Source organism: Cetorhinus maximus, chromosome 21 (genome assembly GCF_964194155.1).
Source record: "Cetorhinus maximus chromosome 21, sCetMax3.hap1.1, whole genome shotgun sequence".
Lineage (NCBI taxonomy): Eukaryota > Metazoa > Chordata > Chondrichthyes > Lamniformes > Cetorhinidae > Cetorhinus > Cetorhinus maximus.
The window spans coordinates 93689958-93704284 of NC_135899.1; the positions used below are offsets into that span (position 1 = coordinate 93689958).

At 39.8% G+C, this 14327-nt stretch overlaps 1 protein-coding gene across 1 annotated transcript in view; it reads right to left on the reverse strand.

Moving 5' to 3' along the window:
• The window catches only part of LOC144695425 (L-threonine 3-dehydrogenase, mitochondrial-like), a 32643-nt gene extending 18969 nt beyond the window's left edge, over positions 1 to 13674 (reverse strand). The window contains exons 1-4 of the mRNA XM_078566316.1: positions 13555 to 13674; positions 9381 to 9583; positions 6346 to 6388; positions 511 to 581 (exon numbers count right to left, since the gene is read on the reverse strand). Coding sequence (XP_078422442.1) covers positions 511 to 581; positions 6346 to 6388; positions 9381 to 9576 — 310 coding nt within the window. The 5' untranslated portion in view covers positions 9577 to 9583; positions 13555 to 13674. The remainder of the gene's footprint in view (positions 1 to 510; positions 582 to 6345; positions 6389 to 9380; positions 9584 to 13554) is intronic.
• Between the last annotated feature and the right edge of the window lie 653 nt (positions 13675 to 14327).

Consider the following 14327-nt stretch of genomic DNA (forward strand, 5'->3'; position numbering starts at 1 on the left):
GGTAAAATCTTTAATACAATTAATAATCTGATGTTACTATACTGTATGACTACATATAAAGATGATGATGACAAACAAATCAGAGTTACTTTTTAAACAAACTGCAAGATTGAAAGTGTGTTCCTTAAGCTTTAATTTTCACTAAGATTAAAATCATTCTCTTGGGCTTGTAAAATTATTACTAATCGTAATATTGTAAACCGGTTTTATTCTATATAAAAATTATGGCCAATTTTCCATTGTCAAACAGATGATTAAGAGCCCTTTGCTCTTCCAGAAAGATCAGATTAAGATAAAAGAAAGGATTCCAATATAGATGTAAGAATGATACATTTATCTCTTAAAACTTTTCTGGTCTGGTAGATTGAGATTCTGTGTATTCATTAGACCAATGGGTCCTTCAACCAAGAAAGCTTGTGAACTACTGCACTGGACAACTCTGTTGAGTAGATACACAGGATTTCACACATGGGTTTTCAGGAAAGAATTGTACATATTGTCTACACTCACCATTTTCAAGAACTTCAGCTGCAGGCTTGTGGATATCAGAAAGAATGACATTGTTCCTTCCAAATGACTCCCTGTGGGATGGAAATGCAACAAGTAAATATTTCTCTCAAAGCTCTTTTTCTCTCTGAAGGACATGGACTCTTTGTTGGTTCTGTAGATCCATTTCCCTCCAGCCACTTTGCACAACTCACCATTATCCCTGTATGAGCTCTGACAATGGATGTTGGCAACCTGCCAGTGCTCACACATGGATCATGGTCACTTATCCAAGATACCCAGAGAGTGACAGGTATCTCAGCAGCAGTTAATGACTTACAGGAGGAGGGGAGAAAGATGGTGGGAAAATAAATATTAGTGATCAAATCAAAGTGGAAACAGGAAGAAACAAACCAGAGAATATAGATAAGAAAGTCCCCATTGATAATTTTATTGCATCAATGTCACTGCAGAACTATTTTAAATCTACACCAAATTTGTGTGTTTTATAGATTGAGGCAAATCCAGCAAGAAAGAAAACAATCTGAAAGAAATATTTTATGGATGGGATTTTAGAGCTTAGAACATTATTGACCATGCATTTGTAAAATAAAAATAGATAATGATTTGTCAGATTCCAATGATTCCGCTGCCAGCTTGGTATTGCTATATAATAGTTTCCAATAGTATAATTTGTTATGACCACAGCTGATGTTATTTGCTGAGCAAGCCAAACCCAGAGGGAAACTTGTCATACTGATCATAACTTTTATTTTGAATTTTGAAAACAAAGGAAAAAACTACTGATCCCAGAAGCATAGGATCCCAGTAACACTTTTAGGATTTTAAAATAAAAAGATTTATTCACAAAAAAAACTTAAGCACACAAGATTAAAGTTACACAGTTAAAACAGTCTTACGAAACATCCACTCCCTAAAAAAACCCACTTGGTCAGAACAAACAAGTAAATTACTTGGCAACAGCTCTCATAGATTTTTAACCATTAAAATCCAATAATATTACCCAAGGCAAAACTGCTGTCACTTTAGCAAAAGTATGCCACACAACCTCTCACTCTCTTTCACTCTGCTGTGGAAATCCAAGAAAGTTTAGAAGCAAACTGCTTTCTGAAAACAAAGACTTTTCTTGTCTCACTGGATGGCTGTTTCAGATTTCACACCTTTTCTCAGCACAGAGCTGGTCTCAGGACATCTCCCCCTCACAGCCAACCACTACTCAAACATCTTTCCTTAAATATCTATTTTTTTCCCCCTTTCATCTTAGATTCCATTGTTCTCAAATGCCTCTTTTAACTCAACTTTTCCAAAGTATAAAAATCTTTCATGTTTTCCTATTGCCTCCACTTTTGGGTCAAATAAAATTGAATAACCCTCCCTTGTTTACTTATGAAACCTTTGTAAGTTGTAAAAGTCTCTTGTCACTTTTAAACTCCCCTTTGAAATTCAACATTTCAAAAGTCAAGTACCTACCTATCACCAACTGCAAATTTTAAAACCCAACATATTGTCTTGTAAATCCACTTCACCAGAGCCTCTCATTACAAATGCATGCATCTAGCACCTTCATCCTTTTATCTCTCAACTCTCACAGACAAGCTGTCTTAATGAACCCTCTCTCCAGTTTAATTAATCATGGACACACACACACACAGCCACACGTTCTTCTTTACAGAATACCACCATATTCCCAAAATATTAAAACCAATCACATCCATCTTCACAAATTCCAGAACCAGAGTCAGCTCCATAATAGTGCTCCCAAAATTCTGGGAATTGGTGCATGGGTTGAGTGGGAAGGGGGACAGGAGGAGACAGAAATTGGGATGGACCTTGGACCCACCAGAGCTCTGACCCTTTCATCATCAGAATTCCTGCCTTTTCAAGGGTGAGCATGTACAATGTATATTTCTTATTTACACTCTTAGCAAGACTGGGTGGAAGTGATACTGGTGAAATCCAGGGGTCCAGTCTTGCTACAACCAATAAGCTATGGGGGTAATTTAACAAATGGTTACACAAATGATTGCAGAAACTATAGGAAGCTAAAACAAAGATTACATTTTTTTATTGTCCCTTTATTGGCACCTCCTTTAGCCAGTATCACCATCAACACCCCTTCGACCTTTTGTTTATGACATCTTTGGCAATCTCTCCTTTGCCTCCACCTATCACTGGCCTTCTATCCAGCTTCACCTGTCCCACCCCCCCTTAAAGAGTATATATTTCACCACATTTCTACTTCTCTTTAGCTCTGAAGAAGAGTCATAGGGACTCGAAACGTTAACTCTGTCTTTCTCTTCATAGATGCTGTCAGACCTGCTGAGTTTTTCCCAGCAATTTTTGTTTTTATTCCAAATTGCCTCTTGGACAGCTTTCTTTGCCTGTCCTTTTCTGCATATATAGTCCCACATGTTCATGAAAAATCACATCCTTAAGTGTTGACTTTCAGAGATGTGTGTGTTAGGTTTTTAAGACTTCACCAAATATTTCTCTTGTGATATTAGTAAAGATTGAATAACGTTGTGATAATAAAAAAGCATATTGGCCGGGATTTTCCGGCCCCGTTGTGGGTGGGACCCGCCACAGGCGAGGCGGTGCCCCAGCCAGAAGCCCATTGACTTGTGGCGGGACCAGGTGATTCCGGCAGCGGGCGGGTGTGGAAAATCCCACCCATAATCTAAATAGTGAGAGATTGAAAAGCTCCAAGATGCTGAGGGATCTGGGTGTCATACCGCATGAATCGCAAAAGGCTAGAGTGCAAGTACAGCAAATAATTAGGAAAGCTAATAGAATGTTATCATTTATTGTGAGGAGAATTGAATACAAAAATAGGGAGGTTATGTTTCAGTTACACATGGCATTGGTGAGACTACATCTGGAGTACTGTGTATATTATTGGTCTCCTTATTTAAGGAAGGATGCAAATGTGTTGGAAGCAGTTCAGAGAAGGTTTACTAGACTAATACCTGGAATGGGTGGGTTGTCATTTGACGAGAGGTTGGACAGACTAGGCTTAGTTTAGAAGAGCAAGGGTGACTTGATTGAAACATATAAGACCCTGAGGGGTCTTGACAGGGTGGATGTGGAGAGGATGTTTCCCCTTGTGGGAGAATCTAGAACTAGGGGTCACTGTTTAAAAATAAGGGGTTGTCCATTTAAAACAGGGGTGAGGAAATTTTTTCTGAGGGTTGAGAGTCTTTGGAACTCTCTTCATCGAAAGGGGGTGGAAGCAGAGTCTTTGAATATTTTAAGGTAGAACTAGATAGATTCTTGATTAATAAGGGGGTGAAAGGTTATCGGGGGTAGGCAGGGATGTGGAGCTGAGGTTGCATTCAGATCGGCCATGATCTTATTGAATGTAAAGCAAACTGAAGGGGCCGAGTGACCTACTCCTGCTCCTAATTCGTATGTATGTTTGTATGTGCCCAGAATTAAAGACCATTCTCAGAAATAAATCTTTATTCCCTATGAATCAGGTTGTAACCTTGTACTCATATCTGCTGATGTAACGTTGCCCAACGATTGAACAGAAAACCTTGTTGCTCTAATGAACTCATTTATTTGTTACATGTTCTTCCGATCCTCAAATAGAGGAAGAATAAACCACAAATCCAATTCATTATAACAAGAGGTAGCCACTGGCTACAAATCCAGACACCAGAAACCATTTACTTTTATCTTCCAATTCTTTGGATATACAAAGAAGGTAAAAGATGCAAATCTTTGCTAACTCTTAATAATATAAGCAGTGTCCAGTATGGATTGGCCTAAGCAGCGCCTTCAGCATCTCTCTTGCTGGGTTCAGAAGAGCTGAAGGACTGGGTGAAGGCTTTATCTATCCAGAGTCAACAGTTCCTGGCTGCAGATGCATCCATCAGGTGGCCTTCAAAAGGTACAGGACACCACCCTCCTCAACCCCCAGAAATTTCTCTCCAATCTTTCATCTACTCATAGGATAAAGCCAAGCTTTGAGAATCTTAATACCAAGCATCCAAATGGGAAAAATAAACGTGGCTAATTTAGTTCTGCCTCCTGGAACCGGGCAAACAATATTAAATAACTGTCACCTTTATGAGCTATGAGGAATAATCTTCATTGTGCTATCTATCTAGATAATTCTAGACAAAAGAGCTAAATTCCAAAGGTGATGTTTGAGTCACTGCCCTTGACATCAAGTCAGCATTTGATCGAGTGTAGGATCAAGCAGCCCTGGCCAAACTGAAGTCAATGGGAATCAGAGGGAAAACTCTCCACTGGTTGGAGTCATACCTAGCACAAAGGAAGATGGTTGTGGTTATTGGAGGCCAATCATCTCAGCCCCAGGACATCACTGCAGGAGTTCCTCAGGGTTGTGTCCTGGGCCCAACCATCTTCAGCTGCTTCATCAATGACCTTCCTTCCATCATAAGGTCAGAAGTGGGGATGTTCGCTGATGATTGTACAATGTTCGGTATCTTTCTGTGCCCATATGCTGCCAGACCAGGACAACAGTCAGGCTTCGGCTGATAAATGGCAAGTGTCATTTGTGCCACACAGGTGCCAGGCAATGACCATTTCTAGCTAGACTAAATATAACCATCTCCTCTTGACATTCAATGTTATTACCATTATTGAAATGCCCATCATCAACATCCTGGAGGTTACCATTGAACAGAAACTAAACTGGACTAGCCATATAAATACTTTGGCTACAAGAGCAGGTCAGAGGCTGGAAATTCTGTAACTCACCTCCTGATTCCCCAAAGCCTGTCCACCATCTGCAAGGCACAAATTAGGAGTGTGACGGAATACTCTCCACTTGCCTGGATGAATGCAGCTCCAACAACACTCAAGAAGCTCAACACAATCCAGGGCAAAGCAGCCCACTTGATTAGCACTCCATCCTTAAACATTCAGTCCCTCCACCATCGGCACACAGTGACAGCAGTGTCTATAATTTACAAGATGCACTACAACACAGAAATCTTCTTTGACAGCACCTTCCAAACCCGCAACCTCTACCACCTAGAAGGACAAGGGCAGCAGATAGATGGGAACACCAACACCTGCAAGTTCCCCTCCAAGCTACTCACCATCCTGACTTGGAACTATATCCTTGCTCCTTTACTGTCACTGGATCAAAACCCTGGAACTTTCTTCCTAACAGCACTGTGGGTGTACCAACACCTGATGGTCGGCTGTGGTCCAAGAAGGCAGCTCACTACTACCTTCTCCAGAGCAATTAGGGATGAGCAATAAATGATGACCAATAAATGACGACCTTGCCAGAGATGCACACATTCCATGAATGAATGTTTTAAAAAAAACAATGATCATGTGTATTTTGCATAAAAGTAATGTGCATTTTCTTCAATAGGTTATCAGAAAGACACAAATCATGAAGAGATTATCAACAAGCTGCATATTTATAGTAATCTCAAATTAATGTAAGATATTCCAGAATGCTTCACAGGAGCATTATCAAACAAAATCTGACACCAGGGCCACACAAGGAGATATTAAGACAAGTGATCAAATGTTTGGTCAAAGATGTAGGTCAGCATGCAGTAATCCCATTTAAACTGAATGGCCATATTTCAATAATAGATATTAAAAACATATGGAATTGTTTACGATTTAAAATGTGACAGAACTCCTATCGCTTACAGTGCATATTAATGCGTAGACATCATCACATCAACATCCATCATAAACACACATCCTGGGGCCTAGGGCAGTTTAACTCTGGTCTAAAAGGCTACTGCACACTCAAACCCAAACTGGTCAAAATTAGTTTCAGGGTAAATTCAGGATAAATCTTTTATCATCTATGACCGTATCAAGAATTCTAATACTCACCTAAGAAACTTTGCAAGACCAAAACCAAGCTGACCCAATCCACCTAAACAGGAAATGTAACCATTAAACAGAGGATTTTAACAATAAATTCTTTAAAGACTGAATTGGATTGCATTCAAAATAAATCAACCTAGGCTCAGTTCTGGCACTTTTGCCTGAGTCAGAAGGTTCAGGGCTACTCCGAAGACTTAAGTCACAATATAGGCTATCTCAGTGCAATATTGAGGGAGTGCTGTCCTGTTGGAGGTGCCATCTTCTGGGTACAAAACAAATTCCCAAATGGCACAGTTCAAAGGAGAAATTTTGTTAGTGTGCTAGGCAGAATTTGGCCAACACAAAAACCAGCCAGTGGCAATACACCCTGCATGATTTTACTTCCCATTGATGCTGAGACTTGATGTACATTATTAGCTGCATGCAGAGCACATCATCTGCCAGGATAGTGCAGATATCTTAGAGGGTTGTCGGACTGGAGGATGTTACAGAAGTAATGATGGAGGCATGGTTATGGTGGGATTTGAAAACAAGGATGTGAATTTTAAAATTGAGGCATTACTCAACCAGAAGCACAGTGGGTGATAGATGTATGTGACCTGGTGCGTTTTAGGATATGGGCATAGAGTTTTGGATGAGTTTGAGCTTATGGAGGATGGAATAGGTGAAGTTGATCAGAAACTTGTTGGAATTGTTAAGTCTAGTGATAACAAAGGCATGGACATAGGTTTCAGCAGCAGATGAGCAGAGACAAGGGTGGAATCGGGTGACGTTATGGAGGTGGAATGAGGTGATATGATGATGGAGTGAATATGTGGTCAGGAATAGTTACAATGTCAAGGGTGCCACAGTCCGGTTCAAGCAGTTACCAGGGAATGGAGGGTATGGGAGTAATTGTTGAATTTGACTGAGTTTCAGTCTTATATCAGAAGTCTTACCAACTTTGAGCTGCTCCTGAGCCCTACCCACTAGAATTTATAGCAAATGGTCCGAAATCCCCACAGAACTGGGATCATAAGAACATAACAACTAGGAGCAGGAGTAGGCGATTCAGCTCCTCGAGCCTGCCCCGCCATTCATACGATCATGGCTGATCTCATTTCAGCCTCAACTCCAATTTCCTGCCCTCTCCCCATAACCTTTCAACCCGCCACTAATTAAAAACCTGTCTATCTCTTCCTTAAATTTATTCAGCGTCCCGGCATCCACTGCACTCTGAGGTAGTGAATTCCACAGATTCACGATCTTTTGAGAAAAGTAACTCTTCCTCATCTCTGATTTAAATCTACCACCCCTTAGCCTAAAACTATGGCCTCTCATTCTAGAATGCCCCACAAGGGGAAACATCTGCTCCACGTCTACTTTGTCTATCCCTTTAGCATCTTATATACCTCAATTAGATCTCCTCTCATCCTTCTAAACTCGAGCAAATATAGGCCTAAACTGCTCAATCTCTCCTCATAAGACAAGCCCCGCATCTCTGGAATCAATCTAGTGAACCTCCTATGAACTGCCTCCAGTGCAACCACATCCATCCTCAAGTAAGGGGACCAAAACTGTGCACAGTACTCCAGGTGTGGTCTCACCAATGCCTTGTACAATTGCAACAACACTTCCCTATTTTTATACTCTATTCCTTTAGCAATAAATGTCAAAATTCCATTTGCCTTCATTATTACCTGCTGTACCTGCATACTAGCTTTCAGCGATTCATGCACGAGGACACCCAGATCCCTCTGCACTGAAGCATTCTGAAGTTTCTCTCCATTTAAATAATAAGTTGCCTTTTTATTCTTCCGACCAAAATGGATAACCTCACACTTATTCACGTTAAACTCTATCTGCCAGATTTTGGCCCATTCACCTAACCTGTCCATATCCATTTATAAATTTCTTATTTCTTCATTGCAACTTACTTTCCCATCTATTTTTGTGTCATCTGCAAATTTAGCTATATATCCCTGAATCCAAGTCATTAATATAGATTGTAAATAGTTGGGGCCCAAGGACCGAACCCTGTGGCACCCCAGCTTGCCATCCAGAAAAAGACCCATTTATCCTGAATCTCTGCTTTCTGTTGGTTAACCAATCCTCTATCCAAGCTAATATATTACTCCTAACTCCATGTGATCTTATCTTGTGTATTAATCTTTTGTGCGGCACCTTATCAAAGGCCTCCTGGAAGTCCAGATACACTACATCTACAGGATCCCCATTATCCACTTTGCTTGTCACATCTTCAAAGAACTCTAGCAAATTAGTCAAACATGATTTACTCTTCATAAAACCATGCTGACTCTGGTGGATTGCATTTTGACTTTCCAAATGCCCCATTACTACTTCCTTAATAATGGATTCCAACAATTTCCCAATGACAGATGTTAAACTAACTGGCTCTGCCCCAAAATGCTCTGTTTTCTTGGCTAGAAATTAGACATTTCATCCTGTCTTTCCTAGGAATTTCATGCCCTACTGTGCAGGAGTTTTATCTGCTCAATGTCCGGCTTTGAGATCAGAGGAATAGAAAAAGTATAGGATCGGATTATGAAGACTCCAAAAACAAAAAAGGTATTCGGGAGTTTGCTTGATTTTTTTTCTATTTTTTTAACTAGATTGGCTTTTGGGGTTGGAAGCACTTAGTCTGAACTTTGTCTCAAGAAATTCAGTAAATGAGGTCAAATCTATAAAATACAGTACTTTAGAATAAGCAGGATATAAGAGTACAAATGCCCCTTTTCATTACACGCTTTCTGATATTTGTGCTTTCGTATTACTGACATGCTCCAATTCACCCTATGATGGATGGCCATTTTCATCTATTTACAATCGGTGGAAGCAACATGAATTAAAATAACACAAAGTATGCCCAGTCTGTTGGTGAACATACAGAATGCAACAGCTCCACAGGGAAATGATAGGGAAAGGGAAAAAAAGCAATGTCAAAAAAGAACCAAGGTAAATTCAAGGCTATTAGCACCATTTGTGCAGAATTGTAAAGAAACAATAAGAACAGCATTGAAAGCTGCCATCACTTTCAAGACCTGTGATCAAGATCCTCGGATCATAGGTTTTAGCAGCCTCTTTGGGTCTGTAGTCACCATCTCCGGTGAACTGCTGAGGTGACCAGCTCAGAAACCTAACGACTCTTTGATGCAGCATCGGAAAGTTACAACCGTAGTTTTGAGTAGCAGCTTTCCTTGATCCTTCAAATACAAATCGTTGCAGGCCTGTTAACATCTTTAACCTAGAAAAACACAAACAAAAATAATTTGCTAATCATTTGCAACATTTGTGCAATGGAGTTACATTGGAGGAGCTTACACATTGTTGAATCATTAAAAAAGGAAAGACATTAAAGGGGAAAGCTATGGAAACTCATGCTGGCAACTCAATCTTCCGCACAATGAGTTTGCTTGATTTTAGTTTGTTTATTGGAACAACAAATGGAAAACTGGGCAGAGATCCTTTTTTCATACCTTTCAAATTTGTGTCCTGGTTGACCAACAACTTTGGAGAGACTTATGGGTTTGACCTTATTTTTAAAGGTGAGGAAGATGTAAGAGAATAGTGAATATAAAACACGACAACAAAGTATGCTTTGCAGCAACTTAACAGCGAGACAAGTGTTGTGAATACCTAATTTTGTAATTCATGTGTTTTAAAGGTATCACTTTTCGTTTTAAGAATTGATTTTAAATGTGAGTTAAATGGAAACACTTGATTGAGAAATGGGTAAATAACCCTGAAGTAAGTGCAAACTAACAGACTTGGGGTAATGTCGGTTCAAAGAGGAAGTTTTATTGTGTTGCTAGGATGGTGGTGAAAGGTACTCACACCCATCATTATAATGGCCCACCTGGATCTCTCTAGCCTCAAGACAGCTCAGAAAATGCTTTGAAGTTGAAGTTGGAGTGAATTATTCATGTAGGTTCCCAAGATCAAAGAAGTTCTAAAAGCAACCTTTTAGTAAACACTGGGTTTCTTGGTGGAACCAGTGGGTCTGGAGAGGTGGCCATTATCTCCATTAGAGATATGAATTATTCATGTGAGCCCCAGAACCAAAGGGTTGTTTTGAAGGTAAAAAGTAACTAATTTACATTTCTGTTTGGAACATCCCAAGTGTGCCAAGTTGCTATGGAAATGGGCAATGCAGGGAGGTAATCTTTTATTTCAGGTTTTTATCTGTGTGTTTTCTCAGAGAAATAGGCACTTAGCCTGAGAGCAGCTTGGATGCAGGCAGTCAGCTTGGTTGGGGTTTGGAGAAGGCAGAGAGAGGAGACTGCCAGGAGCTGGAACCATAACAAAGGGCTATCAGAAAACAAAAGGTTTTTTTCTGATTTTAGAAGGCCACTAAGCAGGGAGGCAAGTGAGATCCATGGTTAAGGGAGAGTCAGAGAATCACCTAGCCAAATGCTAACGGAAGGATACCAAAAGTATTCACACCTCAGAGAATAGCTGGAACACTAAGGAGAAACCAAAAGTGAATTCCTGAGAGCTGTGGCATACCTTTAGTTTGATCCCAGAAGTAGTGAATGAACCCTCAACATTTTGTAAAATATATGGGAACTTGTGGGTGAAAGTAAAAAATAGAATTGGGCTTACAACCTAAGTAATTGCAAAACAGAGAGTGTTAATTTATTATGATTTGCTTTGTTTAAATTTTGTATAATAAAGTTTTGTTTGTTTAAAGCATGAAATCTTGTGGTGTAATTCTTTCATTTAATTATTGGGAGTTGAATTTTCTTTTTAAACATTCATAGAATTTATGGAAATCATAACACAGTTAGAGAGTTCTTCACCTTTGAGTATGTGCTAATTAAAAATAACAAAGAATAAACATCCTGATACATGTCATTGTCCAATATCACATACATTGAAGACTCCCACATGCACAAACCCAAGATTTGAAAAAAAAAATGTTATTTATTCAGCCCACCTATTTCTGCATCAACTATGCTCTCATTTGAGTGAGATTAAGCTACTGATATTTTTATATATATATATAGCTAGATGGGCGGATTATTTAGAGATGTCACACATAAGTTAAATTAAATCACTTATACATCTGAAGATAGTCAGGGTTTTAAATGGGGAAAAGAAATAGGAGCAATTGAATAAATACTGCAAAAGAAAATGCTTCAAAGACACTCTGAAGCTCTCCTTTAATGTCAATATTGTTGCATTTGATTTGGAGGAATTTGCTACTTTTTTTAATTATTCATTCACAGGATGTGGGTGTTGCTGGCTGCATCTATTGCCCATCTCTAAATGCTCTTGTTTAGAGGGCATTTAAGAGTCAACCACATTATTGTGGATCTGGAATCACATGTAGACCAGACCAGGTAAGGACAGCAGATTTCCTTCTCTAAAGGACATTTGTTTGCTCAGGATGGTGACAAATTGTCCATCAAACTGCATCACGCTCTAAGTCCCAATGCCTTAATGATGAGGCAGAGAAGGGAAGAAAAGGAAACAAATCCTGAACTCCGAATCCCACTATCTCATGGAATGTCCTCCTTCATGTGCCCATCGATCTGTGGGTGGAGAATCGGCCTGTTCAGCCACCTGAGGGCCCATAGCGAAAACTTACGGTCCTGAGTAGACGTCATTCTCTAATTGATGGTCAGCCAAATATGTACTGAAAATAGCGCTGGTACATCCATTGTCTATGTTGGAATGACAGGAATAATATGAAGGAAACTTACTGTCTCACTTCAGATTTGGAATAAATATGAGTGTTTGACAGTATGGTTTATTGTTTATTTCAGGTAGGTTGCCCTATTAAGATTGCTCTGTGAGGTTTATAAAGACCCTACACTTGGTAATGTGTTAATGTATTACAGTGAGGCGTTTCTCCGATCTGACCAATTTCAATATTTAAATTGAAAGGAGTTCAGTTTTGGCTATTGGACCTTAAGGGAAACAGGATGATACCATACTATACAGGGGGAAGGGGGGAGAGCGGTGGGGGGTGGGGGGGTGTGGAACCCCTCGGGCTGTATGCACCAGGGAATGTTTGAAATGAAATGCAACTGTACATTGTAAATATAATCTGTAACTGCAAATGCAGTGAGACTTCTCACCTACTGCATTGAAAGAATCCGATCAGTATCGCACTTCATGTAATGTCAAATCTGAACCACTTTTATAAATTAAGAATAAAGAATACTTTTGGAAAGATAAAAATCGAGAGATTGCAGACTGCAAATCTTCAACGTGTAAATTGTGGCTTCTAGTTATTTTAGCACCAAGCATCCTGAGTTACATACATTTTACTCTGGAAATTATTTATTGCATAATATTTTGTTTTTAATGACCGGAAGAATATCAGAAATAGATGCTCCTCTCTCGATTACAACGAAAATCAATTTTACCATCGCTATAATCAAAACGTAGGTCAAACAGAAAGTTACTGTATTCGCTGCTGAACATGATCGACGATCAGATTCAAATATGATCAGCTAAATATTACCAAAGCTGATACCTGTTCTTAAGGAGAATGCATGGGTGTTCAAAGAAATGAGCTTGCAAAAATCGTAGTGAAACAAAACGAATCATCTAAATCCGCTGACACATCAATTCTAAGTTATTTAATTTTAAATTTGATTTTTTTTTTAGAAAATTTGCTTTGCATTTTGACATTTGGTTCATTTGACTAATGAAGTTTAGCTTTCATTTTGCCAGGATCTTAGGCAGGATTGTTGCACCTCACCCCAACTGCATTTCATTTGGAAAGACTGCCTTTGAAGGGTTTATCCCATTGATGTGATCCTTACCTTTCTGCATCCTACCATTTAAATGGTATTCTCCATCAGCTGTAAATCACAAGCGATAAAAGCAACATTCTCTTTTTCACCCTGTCTCTTTGTCTAAAACCATATTCATTGAAAACATACTCTTAACCGTTGTAGACATTTACGGAATCGACCTGGTAAAACCCTTACCCGCAATGACAGCGCGTCGGACACAACGACCTGTGTGACATTTGAAGCTTAAAATTCTACAATTGTAAAAGCCAAGCTGAGCTCGGGACAAGGAGAAAGAAAATTACAAAGAAGAAATATCGACATGTATTATATAAACTAAATACAAAAGGCAGAAGGAAAAGGAACAAGCGGGAACGATTACATCCGAGGCTTCGCTTTTTTCGCTGTTTCCCACACCTTCAAAGGTTTTAACTGTGTGAAAACTTGAAGAGTTCTTGTTTCGCCTCACCCGGCAATGTCCTCTTCTATAATATCTGGGGTAAACGGATTCCCTTTAAAAGATCAGGGCAAGCGTCCGGATTACCTTTACCCACTGGCTGTTCACCAGTAGTTTAAAGCGGGAGGGGTGGTGATAACAGACTGGCTGGGAGAGGCTGATCCGATGAGTATTGGATGATGAGACCAGGCTGTCCGGCGCTCTGGGAGTTGGAGTCCGCTTCTGGCCATTTCTTGTACAGCTCACATGCAAAAGACTACAATGTCCAGAGCGCACTCCGGTACATGGAGCGGTCAGCCTCAGGACTACTGGCTGGTCCCAGCGAGAAAATCCCCTTATTCCAGCTCTGTTCAAGGTCATTCGTTAAATAGGAATGTCATCAACATTTACAATTAGTCTTATTTTGGTTGCAGCTTTCTCTATAGGAAGTAATTTTACAGGACTCAGGATAGCCGTGAATAGGTTACATGTCCTTAATGTAAAAATGACCCTCTGTAAATAACGCTAGGAAAAATTATGCGTCCGCACACGGCCGGTGGAATAGGCAGATAGAGAGTTGCTGACCCAGCAGTGACAGAGATGCGGCTATTGAGAGTCTGAGGAAATGTCACAGAGCATTTACTATCAACCCTGGAAGGAACGAGGAGTTTCCTGGGCTGACGTCTCACTCAACCTTTGCCAGGTTTTCTCTGACTTTATTGATAGATAATAATTGGTAGGAAATGAAGTCCTGGAATTGCCGGTAATTATCTACAAGACCCGAATAAACGTTCCTATATAAACGT